General features: G+C 43.3%; 2 protein-coding genes across 3 annotated transcripts; one reads left to right on the top strand and one right to left on the bottom strand.

The window, feature by feature from the left end:
• The first annotated feature begins 887 nt into the window (after positions 1-887).
• rcvrna (recoverin a) lies at positions 888-2,410 on the top strand. The gene is made up of 3 exons (XM_076751641.1): positions 888-1,397; positions 1,954-2,065; positions 2,173-2,410. The coding sequence occupies exons 1-3, from the start codon at positions 1,017-1,019 to the stop codon at positions 2,289-2,291; spliced, it is 612 nt and encodes a 203-aa protein (XP_076607756.1). The 5' UTR covers positions 888-1,016; the 3' UTR covers positions 2,292-2,410.
• Positions 2,411-3,809: 1,399 nt separating this feature from the next.
• Positions 3,810-23,636, bottom strand: gas7a (growth arrest-specific 7a). 2 transcript variants are annotated; one of them, XM_076751638.1, is made up of 11 exons: positions 23,398-23,636; positions 22,179-22,241; positions 17,433-17,522; positions 16,489-16,604; positions 14,672-14,746; positions 13,502-13,580; positions 11,815-11,946; positions 10,063-10,186; positions 8,103-8,182; positions 7,601-7,699; positions 3,810-5,800 (listed from the first exon to the last, which is right to left on the bottom strand). In XM_076751638.1, exons 1-11 carry the CDS (start codon positions 23,617-23,619, stop codon positions 5,687-5,689), a joined length of 1,194 nt encoding a protein of 397 aa, XP_076607753.1. In that variant the 5' UTR covers positions 23,620-23,636; the 3' UTR covers positions 3,810-5,686. The 2 variants fall into 2 exon arrangements, with proteins under 2 accessions (XP_076607753.1, XP_076607754.1); XM_076751639.1 differs by lacking the exon at positions 23,398-23,636 and having other exon boundaries at positions 22,179-22,927.
• Between the last annotated feature and the right edge of the window lie 902 nt (positions 23,637-24,538).

Here is a 24,538-nt window from a genome sequence, read left to right as displayed (position 1 = left end):
CCCCATGCAGGGCTTCACAACGCTCCCCAGCGTCTGGTCTGCCTCATCTGAATCCATCACTGACTGTTAGTGCTGGTTCAAGTCCTGTTTTCAACAGACCTTCACTCACTGTCAGTCTGCCAGATGCAGATAAAGACCTATGTTATGTGTCCTTTTACAGATCAGTGAACCCAGAACATAAGCGTGATACAATATAATTTATGTATCAGGTAAACAGAGGAGGACCCAGGATAGGTCCCTGGGGAACTCCGCAGGAATCAGGAGTATTTTACGAATCCATTTCATCCAGTTAATTTATGATGTGGATTGAAAATGTACCCTTAAAGTTATGTAACATTATTCAGCATATTAACAGCTGGATACTGTTAGTTAAAGTATGGTTTGTTCACACAGCAGTTGATGAGGTTATGTGACATTTTGTTAAAATTTAACTGATTGTCTTTAGGTTAAAAACATATTGTATATTATGAATGGCTGTCAGATAATTTTATCAGCTGATGCAGTTTCAACTCTAAATGTCTCACACTAAAGCAATCAACTGCATTTAAACAAACATAAAAAGACATAAAAAGAAGTTCTAAATGCTAAATTAAATGCAAATCTATCTATCAATCTATCTATGCAACTCATCACGATGAGTTATTAATCCCAGGGAGGGCAGATGGGGTTGTAGTTTCAGCAATAATGCTGCAAAAGGCATGAAAGGTCCCCCAGATGTTGACCTTTACAGTGTTAGCCACCTGTTGTGTTTAATCCTCCCGTATTTAACAGTGTCTTCCAAAAGGTGTCATGGTGGTGTGACGTGGTTATCCCCTTAATCTTCAAGACAGCTGTCTGGATTTAGGTAGTGATGACCATAATCCCGTTTGGCACCTTGAAGGGGTTGCCGGGGTGAATACAAGGCAGAGAATCTCCATCGAGTGCTGCAGAGGTTTTAACCCCAAACACAGCAAAGCAAGCGGGCCGCAAGAGAAGAAGAAGAAGGGAGAAATCTCACCTTCACGACAGTTTGCAGGATGGGGAATACTAAGAGCAGCGTTTTGTCAAAGGAGCTCCTGGAAGATCTGAAATCCAACACAAAGTACTCAGAGGCCGAGCTGTGCACCTGGTACCAGTCCTTCCTGAAGGAGTGTCCCAGCGGGAAGATCAGCAAGGAGCAGTTTGAAGGCATCTACGCCAGCTTCTTCCCAAATGCAGACCCCACAGAGTACGCACGGCACGTTTTCAGGAGTTTTGACACCAATGCGGATGGCACTTTGGACTTTAAGGAGTACATAGTTGCCCTGCACCTCACATCAGGGGGAAAGACTCTGCAGAAACTGGAGTGGGCCTTCGCCCTGTACGACGTGGACGGGAATGGAACCATCAGCAATAATGAAATCCTAGAGATTGTCCGGGTACTTAAACCTTCTTCTTTCATCTTGATGGTGCAGAGAACAGTACAGCCAATAGCTGCTCACAACCTGAATTACTTCATAGATTATATACTTATAAAACTTACATACTATACCACGTTAACATGAATAAACATTGACAACAAGATAGTACGCTGTCCCAAAATGTGGTTTAATTTATTTATTTTCTGCTTGGTAGATAAATTATCACTTTATGTGTTGCTATTTATTTCTCTAATGGAAACATGAAATAAGCTTTGTTATGTAGCTGAATGGGATTGTGAGTAAGTAATTAACATGTTCTTATAAGCAGAATAATAACCAGGTTTGAATAATCAATTACTCTGTAAAAGTTATATAAATTGCCATGATCTCATTTAGTCAGACAAACCCCAAAATATTCAGTTTACATTAATACAAAGCAGAAAGTTTGAGCAACTGGAATCAGTAAATGTTGCCCTAACTGAAGCCACTGCAAAGCACATGGATTCTTTATTCTTTAGGATATCTTGTATTGCAAAAGCACTGTAAAACATGTGTAAACATTGCTCTCATGCAGTCAATATTCAACATGATTCCTCCTGAAGACCAGAAGAACCTCCCCGAGGACGAAAACACGCCGGAGAAGAGGGCTGAAAAAATCTGGGAATTCTTTGGGAAGAAGGAGAACGGTAACACGATTCATTACCTCCGTCTGTTTGAAAGCTTTTCTTTACCTTCACAATGACCGACGTGTGCTGATGCTCCTCTGCTTGTGCTGTTTTTCATCCTTTCACAGATAAAATCTCGGAGGGAGAGTTCATTCAGGGCGTGATGGACAACAAGGACATCCTGCGGTTGATACAATACGATGAGCCTCAGAAAATTAAAGACAAGCTGAAAGAGAAGAAGCATTAGTATGAGTTTAAAAAGGGGTGAGAAGCCTCCTTCATGTGGTTTTAAGACTGTTTATTTTTCTGTTTACACTCTAACTTGATCTGGCTGCTTGTCTGCTTCACCCATGTTTCCCTCTTTTTTTATTTCACACATTCATGGACACATTTTTTGCATTTTTGTCTTTGTACCCAGAAAGCAATTAGATAATGGCATCTGACACTAGAAAACAGAAACTGAGAAATTCTGGAAATGACAATTAAAGTTTGAAACTTTGTTTACACAGTTACTCTGTGGGTCTGTATTAAACATGTTGTAATTGTTATACTGCCCGAGAAAAATACAATAACTACATATTTGCTCAAACTTTACATTACAAAGAAATTACAATATTATACTGAACCAGTGAAAGTATATTTTTGGGAAAAGGCCATAAGAACTAACACGGAAATTATAAAAAAGCAAACTGCAGCAGCTGCACTCTAGCTAGTTAAGGCTAGTTAGTATGCTAACTAAGTATTAGCAAAAAAATTAGCCAAAGCTAACTTACCCACTTATATTCAAATTTCTTAGAGATGAAACATCCATTTTATTATATTGTTATCTTAGAAATTGTCACACGACATAAATTAAACCACAGAGGTAAATCTTAAATTCTAATTAAGACAGAAAACACCAGATAACCTGGTCCTGCTAAACGCTAACTAGCCTAGCTAGCAGAGTAGATGTAACTGCCTCTGGAAGTTATATTTAAATCACATGTTTTTGGATTGAATTAAGATTAACGTATAAATGCTCAGATGGAGCTGAAGAAGACACAACGATCCATTTTATTTGTGTGTTTTCTCTATTTTTCCACTTCATTAGCCAGATTTTCATCCAAGTGTAGTGCAATGGAAAGTATTCTGTGTTTTCCTGCGGTCTGGCTCTGTCAGTATGGGTCACTGTATCCTGACTTCACTCTTCATTTTCGTTTCACATCACTTAATCATGACCCCTCCCTCCTGCCATCCCGCGTCTGTTTGCCTTTTCCAGACAGTCAGTTTACTCTCTCGTCATACCAGCACGTTTGTTCACACTTCATTCATTAGGTTGATAGCGAGAAAGTCGGGACGAGAGCTGCTTATGAAGGGAATTAGGCTCAGGTTAACAATCCGCCTGTATCAGCCGATCCTATTATGAGCTGAAGGTCAGTTGAGATAAACAACCTCCTTACTGAAGCGTCTGGTCAGGATGGACTCGGCACAGTGAAGACTGCCTGTCTGTGCTCCTCTGGATAGCTTGTACGCTTCGATTGAGTCCTTCAGTTGCTTTGCTGAACAGGAGGTTGACTTTTTACCATCTTGTCCTGAAGCCTGTTTTGGTTTAATACCTGACCAGAAGACAAACCGAATCAGTGTCCGTCCACCTGCCTCACCTTCCCTCCCAATCTGTGCTGGACTGAATCCGGCAGAGTTTGATGAGCGTGTAAACTGACCTAAAGGTCAAAGGTCTCAGCTGTCTGAACCTCCCAATGCAGTTACATAATAAGAGACCGTGCTGTTTAATTTTCAAAGAGATTTATTTTGGACACTGCATTCCACAGAACACCGTCTGGACAGAGGTCACCTATGATCAAACATTCTCAAAACATGGGGAACATCGGATTGAAAGCACGTTATGAAAATGTTAATCACAGAAGGGCAGTAAACTCAACTGTTACGTCATGAAACCGTCGATTCTCGTCAAGAACATTTAGTTGGAACATAATAACTCGTTACATTTAGTGCACAACATTGACACACACTGATAAAACCTCTACAACAGATATGCTACTTAAACCTGTGCGCAACGCCTTTTGGGTTTAAAGCAAAGTCTGAATGTGCTGAATCCATTCACAATTCAAAGAAAGACGACTTTTCTTCTTTTAATGCAAAAATAATGTCATGTTCTTTACACATTATCACTTTTGGTGATAAGGCAGGAAAGCATCCATGTTTTCTCAGAGCAGTTCTTTTCTTGTGCTTGGCAGCTGGATTAAGATTACATCTGGAATCTTTATTATGTGATCGGCTTCGTGCTTCTGATAGACTGAAAACAAAAACGACCACTTAAAGATAATAACCCAAACAAATCCAGAACATGTAGACCACAACCAAATGTAAAGACAAAGACAGACACTTACGTGTAACACAGACACGAACTGTACATGCAGTCTCTGATAACATGTTTGTTTTTGTGCAACTGGGACGAGTCTGCTGGCTTTAGCGTCACTGGATCGATCAATAACATCCAGGCCAGATCAATTCGTACCTCACACCTGATCCTCTCTGGAATATGTAATCTGTTGAATGTTGCTTTCTGCTGCATGTTGCCCTCTTTTACCAAACACCACCGTGAAGATATTCTCTGTACATTTACCAAAAATAAGACAAACGACATTCTACAGTACAAACACCTCATCAGCCCAAAGATCTGGGACCTGTTAAACATTTGACAGCAAAATACATCTAGCCTGTATGTACAAATGTACACTGATGCAGAGTAGAATATGTCAAGGACATTCCAGGTATATAACCGTTAGGCACTAAAGGGTGTTTCAGTGTAACTTGGACCACCTTTTATCTCCAGACTGATCCAAAATAGACCCTGGCCTAAATCCGATCAACCACGTGTTGGGACTTGTGGCGAGCATAATAAAATTCACATTCCAAAGCACTATGTGTGTGTGTGTGTGTGTGTGTGTGTGTGTGTGTTGAGGTTGAGGTTACTGGATATTAACGCTGTACATGTAAATTCTCATTTTTTTTGGTGAGAAAGCTCCTAAATTGATTCCGTCACTTACAAGATGCCGAATACTCTGTGTAACTACACCAAGAAACAACCATCATGGTTCCACAAACTGTGCAGCTCTCCATATACAGTAAAAGCAAGATATTCAAAACATGCATTTCCACCAAAATGAACCAGCAAAATATGAAAATATATCATATTCATTCTAAGATCTCAATATGCTTCAATATCCGTATCTAAAATAAAGGTAATATCAGTAATCAGATTTTTTTTTGTTTGGTTTACTCAAACTGGAAAAGTGATCCAACTAAACGAGTCAAAATACATGTAATTTTTCTAATAGTGTCAACTTTACAACAGGTAAACAGCAGAATATGTTAAATGGCATTCAATAAGCTAATGTTGATTATGACGGGGTTAAAATTTAGAAGGAACATGCTGGTACTTTGATCCATTACTGTTTCTTGCACTGAGACTGCGTTAAGTATGAACCTTTCCTCCGGACATTCCAGCCAGAGAGAGGATGAGCAGACCTCAGTCGTCTGAACATGCACTGTCCCTGGATCAGTGTTATTACAAGTGTTCTGGGACTCTGTGGATTTGCTATAATACTGACGACAGAATGGCTGATCCCAGGTCAGGATGGTCTATATGTCCATATCCACAGGTCGAACCTCGCTGGTTTTGTTCTCCTTCACCCACAGCTCTCTGTCTTTGGCTGGATCCACGTTCTGCAGCAGCTGGTCGACTGGCTCCACCATCTGCAGACACGTAAACAGCAACATGATCCCATAAGACATCAGCATCTTCACATTTATAGTTATTACTTCAGCAGATCAGTGCACAGAAGGCATGATGAGTGTCTGTGGAACACACTGATCCAAAGCAAGATTTCATAACAACGTCTTGGCATATCTAGTATTCATGGTTTTCAAAGAGTAGTCTGACATTTTGGGAAAAACACTTTTAACAATTAATACCACTCTCATGTCTGTTCATTAAATAAGACAACAGGCAGTGCAAAGACAGGAAACAGCTAGCCTGTCGAATAACACTCTGTAATGTACAACAAATTCCAATTTTTAAACGTTAAACCAGATGCAGTAGATGTTGGTAGGTGGATTTTTTTTTAACTTTGGACAGAGCCAGGCTAGCTGTTTCCCTCTGTCTGTTTGCTCTGAGCTAAGTTTAGCTAGGATGCTAACTAGCTGGCTAGCCACAATAATATGCTAAAATATGCTCATGGTGTCCATTAAATAGAGGCAAGGGCCAGTTAGCTAAGCTAACTGCAAAGACCGGAAACAGGTGAAACAGCTAGACTGGCAGGTAGCACACCATGAAACGTTGAATTATAGTTTTCAAACTTAAATCAAACAAACAGGATGAGAACATGCTAACTCATTACCTTCTGAGGAGCTGGAAGGCGCATTTTGTAACCCAGGCTACCTGTGTCTCTCCTTGCGAAGCCTGCTAGCTAGCTTTAATAAAACATGCTAGTGACAGCTGGCGCAGTCGACCGTTTACGGACATTTTATGTGAGCATATATTTTTTTATGTTTTGGCAAATTAGCGCCATGAAAAGTATGCCGAATCAGCTGTTAGCAGTTCCTGTTTGCAGTGAATTCATGGATAAACAGACAGCCATCACTGGATTACTGTTATCCTGAAGAAAATTTAAAAACATGAAGATTCTCAGGCAAGTTCTGAGCGTCTTTTTTCCCTATGATTTTTAAGCTAATGTATGTTTAAGAAATACAATGTCTGATTTGAAATAAGGTTTTCAAAGACACAGCCAAATGAAAAATAGATTTTGTTACGCTTTGCTTGGGTTCAAAAAATCGTTTTTGAGTATTATAGATCACAATCCATCTATTTATCTACTAACACCTGACGTTTTCACGTCTCACAGTATCTTCACCCGCCTGGACCCCCGGAAACCTCTGTATTAACATTTAAAGATAAATCTAATATTGTTAGTTCCATCATAATATCTCAGGATTTTTATCAGGAGTTTTTCAAATGTGCCAAATATTCCTTAAAGTGAATAAAGGCAAAACTTTTTTTTTTTTTTTTTTTTTTTTTTTTTCCCCATCTTCATCTGTTGGTGAAAACTTTCTTTTATCAAACATGCTGCACATATCTGGGACAAACAAAAGATCCGAGGTCTGGTTTGACAAGTACTATTTTTAACTCAAGGCTAAAACCCTGACTGCTCACGTTTGCTTTGAACTAAACTTTTTTCTTCCTTTTTCTCATGTCTTCCATAATAATGCTTAAAATGACTCTTTATGAAGTTAATATATATCAAACTGTGCCATACTATACATCAAATTTACTGTAATCTCATATAACCTACATCAGTTTTAGTGCTTCGTGGGATATAAAGGCTATTATGAATTTAGTTTATATATACTGTATTTCTGTCAGCCTGAGGAGGAAAGCAGCACATGCAGAGGAAAGGCAGATAAACTGATATAAACTGGGTTTTCACTCCACTGCAGTTCTGCCTCTGAGGAATATTAGAGCAGCAGAAAAACTCAAAGAAAGGAGCACAAACTCACGCTCTGATTGAACATGTCTGTCTCATGCCGCAGAGTCGTGTACTGGCGTAAATGCTGCTGAATCCACTCGATCCGCTCAACCTCCAGTTTCTCCAGTTCCTGAGGACAAAAGTTCATACCACAGAAATACGATCAACCCTGCTGTTTCAGCGACATCGGCTTTACTGACACGTTGTTTGGTAATTACACCAAATAAGGAAATATTTCATGTTTTATGTCACTGTATATGAGATATTCATGAACAAATATACATTTGTATATATATGCTTCTTTTTATGCTAAGAAATACATGTATAGTCAAATAAATGAACAGTATGTAATTCTTAGTAGCATCATTCACAGCTCAGGTCAGGTGAGAGTCCACTGTATTTAACCAGCTGAGGTACAGACACTCATAAAATTAGGAAAATTCATTCAGTATACAGCTGAAGAATCATCGTGAAGTGTCTTTTTAGAGCTGTCAAAGAGGACACCGTGCAGAGCGTGAGGACTGAGGTTTTACCATGCTGGTGGTGACCATTTCTTCAAACCACTTGGACTGAGTCTGGTTGTACAGATCCACGCAGCGCATCAGGTCGTCTCCTGAGCATGAAGCAGAGGTCAAAGGTCAGTCCACAGGGACATTTATAAACTTTAGAGATCATCTTCTTCAGCTCTACATGTCTGTATCGTCCGCATTGCACATGGAGCAGACCCGGTGAGGACCAGCAGAGGGCGCTCAGACATCATCCCTCACCGATTCACTGATGAGTCAGTTTAATGTGAACATTTGTGCCTCTTGTCTTCACTTTATAATATAAATAAAAATAATTTCACATTGAGTTTGTGTTGTTTACAGACTATCCATCATTCTTTTGATGGTTTCATTGTGGTTTTCTATCACAGACTACTTCTCACTCTAATTACTTTGACTGAACGTCGACAAGCACGCTGGTGACATTTATTCCCACCAAAGGCTTTTAAGTTTTATTCAAAGTTAATTAGGTTTCCAGAGCTCCACACAAACCTTTATTAACAAAACATTAATCATGATCCACCGCCCTGATTGGCTGTCAGCGTCAGTGATCCAAACTCTGCCTCCACATGTCGAATAAGAAAGAATTTAAATTTAGATTAGGATGATGAGATAACGACATAATCATTGTTCATTTGAGGATGACATGAACAGTGAACAGTGGTGGAGAGCAACTACATACATTTACTCGAGCACTGGACTTAAATACAATTTTGAGTCAGTCAGTCACACAAGGATGTTTTACTGCAGAATGAGTACTTTTACTTCAGGAAACTGTTTTTGACTATTGGTCAAACACTCCGCTCTCCTGATGCTGAAACATAAATAAGTATCTGTAAAACAGGAGCATCACTGGAGCTCATCAGAATTCATTCAGTGAAGGTAAAAACATCCCCGTCTTTGGCAGCGATCCGGAACGACATTTGGCCCGACCTCAAGGTAGCAGAGTGGATCACCAACACAAGGCCGACATCATTTAAATGTGCCTTATGAGGACTCTTGATTAGTGCTGTGGACTGTGACTAATGTACTGAGTGAAGAGACAGAACGAGATCCTGCGGAGCTTCCTCTCTGCTGAAGCCTCTGCACAACATCTCATTGTGAACACAGTGAATCTCTGGTAGGATCCCTGTCTTCTGCTGTGCTTGTACTTCTGCCGTTTACACTAATTAAACAATACAAAACCAAATTACCATCACATTTTGATAAGCATGAATCAGCAGAGTGTGCAGGATATTTAATTAGAAATTGAAGTTTTGCACCACATGCAAGAAAAGAGCAGTAAAATGTGATTTCTGCTCTTTGGACTGCCAGTAACGTAAATCAATTTACAGTTTAAACAGAACATCCGCTTGATGATTCTAATTATAAAAGGTACAAATACACATTTTGACTTCACTGTATTTTTGCATGTTCCTCAGTGCAGAAGCAATCTAATCTAACTGCCAGCATCAGCATCAGCTAACATGCTTAAAATGACAAAGCTGATGTCAAGGAGGGGTAATATTTCTTAGTTTGTGAGTCTGCTAACATTTGCTTATTAGCACTAAATGCAAAGCACAGCTGAAGCTGATGAGATTATCATTAGTTTTGCAGGAATTTGGTCATAAACCAAATGAAAATTTAGCTCTGCTGGTGGTGCTAAATGAAAAGTTAAAGGATGAAAGGAAGTTACTGCAATTCATCCTGTGGGGACCATGAATGTCTGCACCAAATGCCATAGCAGTCCTTTCAATAGCTGTCAAGACATTTCTCTACAGGAGAATTTATTTCAGTCTGGACCAAAGTGGTGGACCGACCGACACGTCTGCACGAAGTCACAGTTATTTCGTGACATCCCAACAATCACACTGGGCAAAGCAGATGTTGCTGAGGGTTCAAAGAAACTGCCTGAAACACAAGCTGTGACTGGCTCTTATCTGAGCTCTGACACTCTGTGACTTCTGACCTGCTTGTGTGGATTTCCGCCGGGCCTTCTTTATGTCCTCCTCTGTCTTGTTGCTGAGTTTGATCTCCAGCTGCTGGGTCTTCACCTCCAGATCCTTCTGTCGGTCTGCCAGGGCTTTACGGGCCTGCGTCGCAAACACACACACACACACAGACACACACACACACACACACACACACACACACACACACACACACACACACATCGAGCAGGATGTGTGAACGTAGAAACAATGAGTCATTGAGCATAATCCTCAGATTTACTGTACCTACATCTACTACAAGAGTCATTACAGCCTTTTCATGTCGGCTTCTGACATCTGCGCTCTGATCCTGTTCTCATCCTTTAATCTTTTCTTAATCCATACAGAGTTTTTCCATTTATTCTTATGAGGCACCTTTCCAAGGTCATGGTGTAATAGTACTTAAAAAGGTAAACACAGTAAAAGTAATACATAAGCCAAGAAAATCTCTTTTTTAAGAGACACCAACAAAAGGGAAACATGTGGGATGGACTCGTACTCAACCCACTGATCAGGTCACAGGAGCAACAATGGAGCCAAAAGTTTGTTTTTGGCTGGAAATCATTTAGATAGCTGGCAAACTTCAGTGTTTCATGAAAACGGTGAATGAAAAATAGGTCAGACTTCTTTGCATTTGTAGGTAATGGACTGAAAGACCAAGCAAACCACACGAAACATATAAAACAATTTAAGCAGGTCTGGAATACACAACCACATTTATGTTGAGATTGATGAGAGGACGGCAACAAGCGCTCAATCACAGGCACCATCAACATGCAACACAACTGACCATTAGCTAAACCTAGCTAACCAAGCTAGTAGCAACACTCAGTATCAAGAGTTTCAGGGGTGGTGTCTTTCTTAGCCTTTCTAAAACACAAAAACAACAGCATCAGGAATGTATAAGACAGTATGTTTTTTTTACTTTAATGTTAGCTGTAATTGTTAGCATGTCTGACTAACTAGCATACTTGCAACAGTAGCAACCAAATGTGAGTTCGCAGAATAGAAATCACTTTCATAGCTGGGATTTTTTTAGTGATAGACAGTAAACAGTGAATGAAAAGTGTGTCAAACTTTGTTGTATTAAATAAAAACTGAGATTGATATCAGGCAGAAAAAAGGTAGACACATTTCGGGTAATAAATTTAGCCTAGTCTCAAATATACAATTATACTCAGTTTATAAAAGTTGAGATTTTAAGAAAAGCACTAATGAAGGGAATACAGGAAGGGTTACAACAACAATAGACACACAGCAGAAAGTCAAGCCATTGACAACAATTTAAACCAACTCACAGAGCTAACCCTAGCTTAACCAGCTAGCTAGCTACAGCTGCTAATTTCTACCAGCATCAGCTGTCATTCCAGCCGACAAAATTTAGGGTCTTTGGCTAGAAATGAGAAGCTTGTTTGCATCTAGCTGAAATTAAGGACCCACGGTTTCAAAAATAATTTTTAATTTCAACGGTAGATGTGCCTGATTTATCAGTGTAAACTGTAGGTATCCACAGTAACTCCACAATAAGTCTCTATTTTTTATGCATACCTTAAATATGTGCAAAAGAAAACTTAAGTGGAATGTGTGTGTGTGTGTGTGTGTGTGTGTGTACAGAAGAAACAAATCCACTCATGAAGTGACTGAAGCAGATGGGAAGCAGTAAGGATTGATTGATAATGTATGGTTCGCTGTATCTGGCATTTAATGATCTATAAGCCCAGACTCAGTACCTTCTCCACACCTGCGTAGCGACTCGCCAGCTGCTTCCTGAGGTCGGCGATGTGATGGTCGTACTTTTTCAGGTCCTTCTTGAAGTTGTCGCCCCTGAACGTCAGCAAGGGTTTTTCCACCTCAGTGTGGAGCTGTGGAAACAAGTCACTCCACTGTTCATTCATTTTCATCTTGTGGAAGAAATAAGGACTACAAAATAAGTCCTGCCTGGTGGTGGTAAACATAAACTCAATCACTGTCCTTTCTACTGCATGCACTGTATACTGTTTTGTTTTGTAGTGTTTCTCTTGTGATATGACTATATGATACTGTAGGTTATGAATCCCTTGTACACCAAATGGAAAATAAAACCTACAGAACATTCATTTTTCATCAGCCTGTTAACATAAAATCCCTCCTCAAACTCCTGCCGCTACTGCACAGTCACTTATAGTAAATGGTGGTTAGAAAATACATTGTTTAGTTTTTATACAACAAAGATTTATAGTTGTTTTTGTCACATGTGCTTCAGTCTTTCTCTGAGATCAATACATTGCTTAATAAAGTCTGTTTCCTGTCCCACAGACTCACATCCATCACCATAAAGGGAGACAATAACACTTTTAGTCTGTTTCTATTCCTCCCACCAAACATTTGGCCAATGATAAGAAAAAGATTGTTTTTTTTACGACACTTCAATAAAGTTCTTGTCAGAAATGCTGACTCTGCGTACAGAATGTTAATCTAGTGCAAATGTCAAAGCTGGAAGATATAGATGAAATGTGGCTTATTAGAAACTCAGAGAGGAGAAATGAGCCTCTGCGGCCTCGATAAGACGTCTCATTCCCCGCCTGTCCACACATTACCCTCCTCACCCGCCTCATGATGAAGCACAGAGCACGGGTGGAGCAGGGTAGAGCCTGCATGGCCCTGGGTGGGGGCTCGTCAGAACACGTAGCTAATTAATTAGACAACACAGGGCTATGAAAAGCTCCGAGGCAGCTTCTGCGTTATTTAAGGCTGCATCTGGGGCCCGTGTGCGGTTTCTGCATCGCCGCTCATCAGATCGTGGACGGGTCATTCTCTTCGGTCAGCGCTGACAAGGTTGAGGTAAATAAGCCCCGTCACCTCAGGATGTGGTCAGATCAAGTATCCATTACTTCAGCTGATTGAAGACATAAAACACTTGACCTGAAGGTGCAGGAGGTGCTAACCAAAGACATCCACACAGGGATGAAACCATAGAAAACTTCAGTCATTTTTTCACATTAAAATCTATGAATCATGTCATTGCATCAGCTAGAAAATGTCAAAAATTGTGGAAAAAGGAAATTTCAATTCAACAAATTCAAATTCAACATTAGCTATTGTTTTAAATTTATGGTGATGGATTTAAAACAATAGCAACACGACAAACACTTTCACATAAGACAGCAGAGTGTCAATAACCTATCCTGTCTTGTTTCGCGACAATCGATGTCTTTAGTGGCGTTTCTCCAGACCTTTGGAAGTGGTTAACCTAACAAACAGCTGTAACGTAAAACGCCTGTTGCTAGGTTAATCAGTCACGGTACTGCTCCATCTCGTCCATTGCAGTTTTCTCTTCCTGCCCTCCGTCTGAATTTAATGTCACGTGACTGCAAACAGCCTAATAATCCAATAACGACTGATGTTCAGCTCTGTGAGATTCTACAACAGCTGTGCTACCTTGTTGGAGAACTTCAGGTGAACTTCAGCCTCATCATGAAGACTCTTCTTCAGCTGAGTCCAGGCTTCTCCAAGAGTCCTGAAAAAAGGCTGATGTCAGACAAACTGAACCCTAAAGCAGCTTTATTGTCATCACTGAATATTCTTCAACACGTTTACACCCAGAGACATCCTCACTATCATTTAAATTCAACCAAAAAAGTGGACTAACATGCTAAGTCTACCTTCTGATACGCTAACACTTAGCCTTGAAGGTAACGCTCACTTACTACCATAGCTAGTAAGCTAGTTAGCCAGTAATGCTAATGATTACATTTTAAGCATAAATAACCCCAGCCAATGTTTTTGTATGGGTTATAATCATTAGTGAAAATTTACTAATTAATTAAGTACATTTACTCAAGCACTGCACCTCAGATTTCATTAAAAAGTAATCCAATTACATTAATGAAAAATGACTCTGAATGGTGCCATTTTGCATATTGAGTATTGTTACTCTTATACCAAGAAACCTGGTGAGTTCTTGAACATTCCTCAGGGGTCAGACAATCAGGCGTGTTGTAAACAAGCCGACAGTTTTATCAGATTAGAGTCATTTTACTATCAAAAGGACATAAAGGCTGTAAACTGCGACGTGTTTATGAACCGTTTCGGTTTGAATTTACTGTTTGCCTTCATGTTCTCTGATAAATAAACTGGATTAAGCTGTTGGCTTGTTTACAACCTTCCTGACTGTCTTTTGTGTCAATGTCATCGAGAATAATAAAAATAACGTTTAAAACCAAAGTTGTAATAAACCTGTTTTCCTTTGAGGTGAACTTTAAGGAACATGATGTTGGACGGGTGTTAACTCTTTATGCTTTTAGACTTTAAAACACTGTGTTACTGGTGCTGGATGAAATTAACCCAGTATATTGTTGGTCCTGTATTGACCTCACACACAAAACTGTTAAAGTGAGGAACCTTGACCCGGCCAAGCCTCATTTCTGCTGTCTACTCACTTTGAGATTTGTTTTCTGCTGACATGAAAAACACTTTGATGAGAGTAAGAGTTTGATAGGTGCAACAAACACAAACAGCTGTGTGGGAATCAGTCTGTTTTAAATGCTCAGTTCTTTTAATCACTAAATGCAGTGTTTTGCAGAGGGAGCTTCTGTTTACTGCACTCACCCTTCCTCCTGTAATGCCAGGGGGCTCAGAGACAGCTTGGAGAGGTTCTTGGCATATTCTTCTTCAATCTTTATCCTGAAACACAAAGAACCAAGACGTGAAACCCTGAGCTGCCTGGCTCAAGGGAGGAGAGAAACCACTTCAGTGAAGTGGAAAAAATGCTTAAATGCAGATCATTTCACTGCAGCAGAACCACACAGGCTTCCACTGTAACGCTGCAAAGGCTGAAAACGGCCTAATGGCTGTTACCCCTCTTCATCAATAATCCCATTGTACCGAAAGACAGTTTTTACAGAACAGAATATTTTCACAGCCGCTGCTCTCATTTCCATCTCTATTTGAGAGATGGAAATCAGATGCGCTCATGTTTGCTCCGAGGGCCGATCAACCAAGGAAGCCACGTTCGTGCCCTTTGTGACATTCACGTCCTCCACCGGCCTCACATTCAACATCCACACCTGAGTAAATCTGCCACCTGAAGAAGGTCACAAGATCCATTCTTTGCCTTAATGTTCAGTGATACTTGCAGCACCGAGCAACCCAGCGAAACAGCACTGAAAGGTCAGCGGTGAATAGAAATGCTCATGAAGGACGGTGAGTATATTCAGACAAGGATCCTCATTAACGTCCCACGGCTCGGACCGGGATGTGAATGGAGCTTTTGTAGAATTAGGTGGAGCTAATTATATAGAGAGGCGTGAGGTCGGATGTAAAAGTTGAACTGAGCTCCTCATTATTCATGTTGTTATTTGACATCCTGTGTCAGAGTCAGCAGGAGCTCAGTGATCTGTGGTTTCCTGTATCCTCAGTAGCTTCACTGAGATCTAAAGGAGCCTTAATTACTGGATGCAAGCATAGACTTTAGCCCTCTGTGTGAGACAAAGCCTTCACCCTACAGATCCTTTTATAGACTGAGCTTTCTCTGGAGAGACCTTGTTTTGGGCCTGTTTATGATCATCTCATGTTTGTGGAGCACAATAAAAACCTTCTCCAGTTTCCCACCTTTGAAAGATTTCATGCACAGCACATCCTCAAAGAGTCCTTCATCCGTGGAAAACTGATTATAATGCTGACGGTTTGACATGAGTCTGGATTTTATGGTTCTTCAAAACTGGAAATGTTGTCATAGCAACAAGTCCTTAATCCCAAACCTGCAAAGGTGCATCTCATTGACAGTTTGCTGCATTTTCGGGCGAACCCCCACAGATGAACACATTTCAATTACAAATGGCTTCCGAGGTTTCTAAAGAGCGCTGATACCATTATGATTTCAGAAGAGAACGTGCAGGTTATTGTGAAATCACAGTTGGTGTAATTATCACCGTTAAACTGTCGTAATGAAGACTTACGAACACATGAATATTGAAGGATGAAAAGATCCAAACCAACTGTGTGTTTAAACTGTTTCTCAGCACTTTAAAACCGCTCTGCGCCGTCTGTGATTCTACAGAAGACAAACATCTTTAAAAAAGGCTAAAAATAAATCTACTTTCATTATAAAAAAAGGTTCAGTAACTTCTAAAATCAGCTGGACGCTGCGGTTTTTAACAGTCGTTACTACAAAAGGAGGAAAGGGCATTTTTTGGGGACTATCTTCAGCAGCGGATGAATCCACATTTGGCGCTCTGGTGAGTATTTGTGTCAACATTTTTATTTTACAGGAGCGTGTTTCATGAAACCAGCTTCTGGCTTCTCCAGTGGGAATATTTCTGCCTTCAGATCGACTCTGTGTCTGACACTCCTGTTAATTAATTCATTAAAACTGTCAGCAAACTGCCGTCTCTGTTTTGTTGTTGTAACAGGAACAAAACTGTTACCTCTCGTGGATGAACTCGGCCATCTCTTTCTGCATCTGTTTGCCCTTCAGCTGCTTCTGCAGAAGAACCTCGAAGCCCGCCACCGACGTGGTCCCCTGGGGGTCTTTCTTGTCGGCCTGCGGAGGAGGAGAACATCATTCAGAAACAGCAGAGCGTCCGGTAACACCTCTTTGTTGTTTAGCTGGGAGAGCGTGTAGGGGTTTGTGGGAACGAGCTCTGAATGTGTGACTCACACTTGCATGTCAAGCAGGACATGCGTTGGTGTGTGTGCGTCAATCACCGGATGGGCGGATGTGTGTTATGTGTGTGTTTCTGAGCAGGATCCGGGCGTGTGCGGCACTGATGTGCGTCTCCAGAGGTGCCAGACTTATTTCACACAGCAGGTCTGAGCAGCAGGTCAGAGGACAAACAAAACATCACAAGCAGGACGCGACAGGCTGCAAACAAGGAGCCAAACAGCCATAAAGGGGAGGAAGCGGGCATCAGATTGCAGTCACTTAGGCAGGCTGAAGGGTTTTTCAATACGAATCTAATTTAGGATGGAAATGTATGGAAACTGAAAATTACAGGAGCCACTGGGGAGATATCTAAAGCAGGACGAGCATCGTGTTTGCAGATAATATGTCCACCTGTGATCCACCTACTGAAAGACAATTGGATCTTTTGTTAAACGAGAAGGAGAGCGGATCCATTTGCAAACAGCAAAACGCAGGGGAGGGGAAACATCTGCACGCCAATCCATCCCCAAAGTGATGGACTGACCGACGTGATGCCAGCACGGCTACAGAGAATTGTATTTTTCAAAACGTGGATGACAAAGCCGGTCATGAAAGGATAACCATATAGATCTACATGGTTTCAGACGTCACACACAGTGTACTGCTCTTGTCTATCAGGTCTCATCTGTACTCGTACTGTAGTTCCCGTGTTTCAGCAGTACTCACCCAGAAGTAATCGCAGTAGCTCCATTCGTCAGGCTTCAGGAGCTGCTGCTCCGGTCCTTCTCCAGGCAGAGGGAAAGTCACACAGTTGATCTGAAGCAACGGGAGAAGAAGTTTAGAGACGAGACACAATGACATATCTGAGAAATGAAAACAGTCAAAGTGATGAAGAGGAAACGGGCCTGGGTTTCATGGCATGCAGATGAGAGGATAAAGGTCAGGCATGAGTAAACACACAAATGTGGTGATGTTGACCATCCAGAAGGTGACCCATGGGCCTTCAGGGAGGAGAGAGAGAGACATAGAGACAAACAGAGAGAGAGACAGCCATGTCCACTCCAAAGCAAAGACCAACCTCTCATACTTCAGTGCATCCCTCAAACTGAACAAAGGGACTTTATGCACTTGAGAATATGTGGTGTTGCAGATAAACACCCAGCGCTCAGCCTGAATACAGACTCCATGGTCCACAGCGTCTTCAATTACTCCTGGGGCTGCAATTATGTAATGTTCACCATCTGTGAGCCCTCCCTCCTGGCACTGCAAGATAGCCTGTGTGCCATGTCCACCGCCGCTGCACACTCCACGGGCATCCAGGCAGGATGCTTCATCCACAAACATACAAAAACACACTGAGTCACAGTGTGTGCTGCATGAGCTCAGCGCCGCTCTGCTGTCACACGGAGCGTTCACCAGCTGGCTCCACCGAACTGCTTCGCTCTGTTCACCTTCACATTTCACACAAAGCCGGGACAGAAATCATTCGAATCGCGTGAATGACGTGATGTCAGTTCAGTGCACGCGGGGCGTTCATGTTCACCAGCTCGGGTCATGGAGGTTTGCTGTAGTGGTCACGCTCGAAACTGCAGGTCATGTGACACATTTTGGCCATCACATTACATTACAAAAGAAAAACAGACACCTCGGTTTTACTCCCTGAAACGTCGGGATTTGAGCCACATGGTACAATACGAGGATGCACATCAGTATGTGAGTGAAAGCCTGAGGGGTCTTGCACATGAGCCAGGTTTCACCGGAATGAATGGGGGACCGTGGAGAACCGCAGTTCTCTTAATACGACCACAGGTCTCACCCTGTGCTCTTCATGAGGGCAGAACATCAAACACTGACATACACAGCTGAAGCAGTTAGTCCATTGATCAGTTACTGGATTGCCAAAAAAAATAATGATATATAATTATTATAGAAAACTCTGGTTTCTGTGATTTTTCCTGTAGAAACATTTGATGTTTGATCTTCTCACATGTTTGATTTGCTGCTTTTCCTCTCAATGATCTCAATGATTTAAATGTATTTGTAATAAAGTGGAGTTTTGTTGGCGACGCCTTCACAAACATGGTGAAGCCGTCACTTTGGGCTCAGTGTGACCACATTTCTCACTATTTTCACAATGTTTCCAAACCAAATGATCAGTCGATCGATCCAACAGTAAAATGCTGCTTTGACATGAATGCAGGAGACACAATAATCTAATGAGACCAGAGACAAGAGGACAACAGTCACAGGGGACACTTCAGTACAGATCTGAATGCTTCCTCCACCACTGCTGACCAATCAAATATCTGATATTTACTCTTTTAATAGTCACTCACTTTGTTGTTTGCAGTGTTGTGCTCATTGCACATGTTGTGGTTTGGTGAAAGTGGCTCAGCTCAATCTGTCTGTGTGTATCCGAAGAACAGAAAGCTGAGACAAAACACTGTGCAGAGCTGCAGTACACACACACACACACACACACACACACACACACACACACACACACACACACCTGATTCATTTTTAGAAATATCACTTTAATGTGAAACGTCTGCGCTGCAGCCTCACCGTGTGATTCATGATGGGAGGTGTGTAGCTTTGCATAAAACTCTTTCCTTGCGTTGAACGCTCCACGCTGACCTCCTCATTCTCTGCGCTGCCACCGCAGCACTTGATCCGAACGGCCTCCAATAAACAACTTCAAAAGCAGATGAGTAACACTGCTTCTCTGTTATATAACCACAGAAATCCAGAGGAAATGCTAATGTGGCTTCTTGCCAAACGGGCACACCGATAGGACGGACAGCGAGCTGAAAAGACGAGAATAAATAAACAAGACGCACATTAAGTGACAGTAAGGCTTTTTTAATGTAAAGGAACGGCGGTTTGATTTGTGCCGACCAGTCACCGTGTTCATTTTCTGCCTCAGAGATCATGCTGATTGTCATGGGCACCAGATTTTCCATTAGACTGGCTCCACATCTATCATGACTGTTGTTTATCTGCCTCTCACATCCAGCAGAAAATGAGAACATTTATCTAAAGGAAAGCTGTCTGGATGACTTACTCTCCTCTGTGGCTGCTTAGTGAGGGACTCCGGGTCAGGAGTTAAATATTAATACACATTACTTTTGTGACACAGTGTGTAATAAATCCTTCTGGACAGAGGACGTCTGACGTCCAGCTGTTGGACTTGAGGTGCTGCAGCACACTGAGCTGCCTTCAATGCTTCAGCTCAGCACAAAACAAAGCTGCAAGCAACATACAACGGCACCGATTTGTCGGGTGAATTGGGACATTTTGTCCTCACTCAGCGTTCATAAACATTCAGTCTCGTGAGAGTTGTGTATCCAGGCTGCAGGCAGCGGTTCTTTCATTACACATTGTAATGTTTTTTACTCATTTATTTATTTATTTTGCTTTGCTGAATACGGGGAAAAGAAAAAGAAATCATGACACAGCCGAAGAAGAAATGGCCCACAGGAGACGTAAAAATAACGGTCTGGCAGTGGAACAAACCGCTGAAACGCAGGCACTTCCTCCCTCTCCTCACGTCCATTTCTGAGCAGAAAATTTCAGCCAATGAGACTGTGGGATGCTCTGCTGCTGTTGCTAAGCGACAAATTACTTTTGCTGTAAAAGACCCCCCACCACACACACACACACACACCTTCCCATAACAAAACAACCTCAGACTTCTCTCTTCCCACTCTTTATTGCCTTTTCTTCCCTCCGTTCCTTTCTTCTCTTCCTCAGCAACCAATCAGAACGCCCCAGCCGAGTCCCGCCAACGAGGCCAGGTGAGACTCTCAACGAGCCGCTGAGCGCAGGCGGCGTAGCAACAAGTCAGACCGCACCTGAAAGGATGCGTAATAACCCGACAGACGCAGGGCTGAAACAAACGGCTGAAGGTGAGAACAAGGTTACGCTGCTGCTTCTCCTGTCTGATGTCTGAAGCCTCACCATCCTGCGAGCCGCCATTACGCCAGCAGCCATGGATGCATGCGTCTCCATGACAACTGTAGAGGGTTGTGTAACATGAGGTGCACCACGGCGAACAAAAAGGCACCTTTGTGGACTGACGTCACCCGGCCGCTGCTACAGCTCGATTACACACCTGTGTGTGTTCACTCCTGAGCCTCCGCTGATGCTGGTTTTCCAGAAATCAACACTCCTCTGTGATCCTGTTTCTGGGGAACTAATTAAGACATAAAACTGTGCTGGAATACCAAAATGAAGCTGCTCTCATGCCTCAGCTCTTCATGAGAATTCACTCGTGAAGCCAAATCACAGTGTGTGACGGCACATCCATGAGCGCTGACAGCCTTTGAACAGACCTGCAAAGAGGGACGAGGAACAAAATAACCTTTTTTTCCTCCACAGTTTGCCCTCAGTGAACATCTGAATGGCTTCCCCCTCCTCCTCCTGTACCAGTGTTTTCCATCTGAACACCCATTAATCAGTGCTATTGCTTTTGTCACCATGGAAACTGGACCTGCTGCATCTCTCGCAGGTCTGGGGGGGTTTTTCACAATGGGCGGACTGACGGCTCCCGTGGCTGCAGCAGGTCAGCGAGCCCACCGAGCGCAAAATCAGCCCCCGAGAGGCACAAAACCACCTCTGTCTGTCTGTCTTCTCCTCACCATCAACACCACACGTTTGCCCTCATCGCCAGCCCCCCCCCCCAGTCATCATCGTGAGTGAGGTTATATAACCGCAGCTACAGTCTGGGCATCTCAAGACAAAGATACTTTACACAATATCTCACATTAATTCCTCCTCTGTGTCCTGTAACGTGCCTCATCGCAGGCTGATGCAGACTTGGAGCTCTACTATGAGCAAAGGGGGAGTCCCTCGCAGTCTGGCACACAAAGTGTTCACTTCCAAAATGCTGCTGGATGACAAACCACGACCTGCAATGCCCCGCAGATTAGACGTGGAGCCCTTTGAGGTAGAAAAGCCGGGGTAGGGAATCACGCCGAGCAGCAACCCGGTGACAAAAACACTCAGAGATCAAGATCCTTATCTGTCAGACTGAAGACGGCACGGTCCTAAAAATACCAGCCGCGGTCTGCAGGCTACCGGATCAGCTCTGTACTTTTCACTCACTTCAATAACATTTCGGCGTGGTGACAACTGCAATGTGAAGAGCCACGTTTTGGCACCTGGAGAGCATTAATTTATCACTGACAGGCAGTGGATCAATAGTATGGATCATCAGTCAGCGAGATGGAAATGAGCACAAGTCTCCTGGATGGCTCCTTCATTCAGACTAATGTGGTTTCCAGTATGCAGGGAAGCCCGTGCTGCTCCACCAACAACCCACAATGCATTATGGTTTGAGCAGCGGGCTTGAAGACGATGTCAACAGATGATAAAGAAAAGAAACGTGAACTTATTTTCTGCCACAGACACTCAGAGGATGGAGAGGAGAGGATGAGGAGGGTTAAGTTGGAACTCGTGGGTACTCACAGTGATCTTGGTCTCCTTGACCTCCTTGATCTGCCTCTTGGCCGGCGACACCGAGCCGGGGGGCTGCGGGGCGAGACAGGAGGGATCGTCAAAACTCTCCTCAGTGTCAAAGCTGGCTTCCATCATCATCCCTCTCACCTCCTCCTGCTTCTCTATTCTGGGAAAGCCTCACTCTCTCCTCTCTCTCTGCCTTTCCCTCCACGCGCCGAGGCTGCCTTCAGTCTCACAAGCTACGGAGCGAGTGGAGAGGAGTCGCGCTGCACGGGGGGAGGGAGTGGGGGGGTGGCGGGGAGGTATAGCGTTAGGGGTGAGGAGGGGGAGGAGTGGGGTTGCAGGGGAGTCAGTGGCGGCTGTGGGAGCGTGACGAAGTCTAGCCTCCGGTTAAGCTGCTGTCACACGAGTTTTAAGGTTGAAGCTGCGAGGAGATGGATGCTGCCCTCAAGGGGCTCCGAGTCCCCCCACCCTGCACCTCACCTCCACCCCCCACCCAACGATGTCCATGCAGAGAGAGAGAGAGAGAAAGAGGGAGAGCACTCAGGGATGGAGATGCTGAAAAGGAGAGAATGTGAAAGAAAAGGAGAAAGAAATGGACAGAGAGGGTTAAGCGAGAAAGAGAAGGGTGAGGAGCAGGAGGGGGATTTATTTACATGATCCCTGCCACACCCCCCTCCCCAGAGAGGCAGATAGTGAGGGGGGAGGGAGCAGCAGTGGTGGAGGTGGTGGTGAAGGGGGTTGGTCAGATGGAAATGGCTGAATGATGATCGTTAAAAGACTAATTACCATTGGGAGGGAAACTGAAGGAGAGGGGAGGAGAGAGAGAGCGGGAGGGAAAACAGGCAGCCAATCAGATGCAGCCTCTCTGATCGTGTGCTGGAAGAAATGTGTGTGTGTATGTTTAATATAACATGTTTACAAAGGTGTGTTGAGGAGGGACTGTGCGTCAAAACGCTGCTCTGAAATATTTGTGTGTGCGCTCAAAGCGTCGCTCACGTTTACAGTGAGCATGTGTGAGCAGGGCGGCGGCAGCTACATCGTTATAATCTTCCTCATGTGACAGCCCTTCACCCGCGGCGTCAAACACAAGCTGTGCGCGGAGCGGAGCGCCTACGACGCCCCACTGATCGCCATAGCCCTCACACCTTCTCACAACATCCACCTGGTCCAACACCACCACAGCCAGAACAAACCCCACGAAGGAGCACGACGACCACGTTCTCACCTTCGCTGCACAGAACATGGCGGCGGGCAACTCCGGCCAACGCAGTCCCCGTCCGGGTTTTGAGATCCGTGGCCCCCGGCGCTTCCAGTGCTCCCAGCGTGAGCTTTGACCGTCTTGGCTGGCCTCCTTTCCAAAGCTGACAAACTCTGACAAATGGGGTCCAGATCTCAGCCGCCCATATGGCCCAAATGTCTGTCCATCTACACTCTCCTGTGTGATCATGACACCGTATGCCCTCATCTGACTCGTAATTAGTCACGTGGGCTGGCATGGAAAGGAAGTTGGCCCAGGTTCATCAGATCTGCGGGAGCAGGCCTGCCTTCACTGGACAGAGCGGCAGATTCACATCACGGAAATACTGAAACGCTCTGAGCTGAAGAGGAGGAAGCACCGAGCGAGGCCACTCAGGACAAGATGTGACGGCGGAGGGCCGAAATCTGCCAATTATTCTGTCAAACTCCTGTTTATTGAATATTATGAAAACTTACTTTCAGCGCTTTAGATTGTTAGTTTGGTCTGACAACATTTCAGAGAAGGTGAAAATCAGGAACGTTCCATATTTTCTTGATATACGATTTAAATGATTAGTAGATAATCAGAGATGTTGATGATTAATTTCATCAGCATGAGGCCCCATCGTCCAACAACACAAATACGGGACAATAAATACGACAGCGTCACTTGTTTCAGCAAATCCCAACATGTTTACGTTCGAGCGACAGCGCCCTCTAGCGGCCGTGGGAATTATGAGCAGAAGAGGAAGTGGCCTGACGTCAGAAGGAGGTCCGAGGAGGACGGATGGCTCAACAAAACATCTGGAGAACGATGTTCAATTCCTGTTACGCACCTGAACCAGGTGGCTGTTGCTGTAACCGTGATGACAAAGCTTAATGAAGCACTTATTTCATCCTGTCTTTCTCTTTTTGTGCCCAAACCTCAAAGCACCATCACGTATGTTCGTACGACAGTCTGAAGCTCTCCGAGGGACATTTCGTCCTGCTAATCAGCCTCTTTGGGTACCTGTTTGTTGGCGGGTGTCCTCAGAGCAACATCAGGCCTCGGGGTCTCTGCGGGCTGGCCGGTCTTTGTACTGCTGCGGCATCCGTTAGCTGAAGACAAACAGATTATAAACAGCACATTA

Source organism: Chaetodon auriga, chromosome 16 (assembly GCF_051107435.1).
Source record: "Chaetodon auriga isolate fChaAug3 chromosome 16, fChaAug3.hap1, whole genome shotgun sequence".
Classification (NCBI taxonomy): domain Eukaryota; kingdom Metazoa; phylum Chordata; class Actinopteri; order Chaetodontiformes; family Chaetodontidae; genus Chaetodon; species Chaetodon auriga.
Note: the sequence above shows the minus strand (reverse complement) of the source record. Positions and strands in the feature narration are given on the sequence as shown.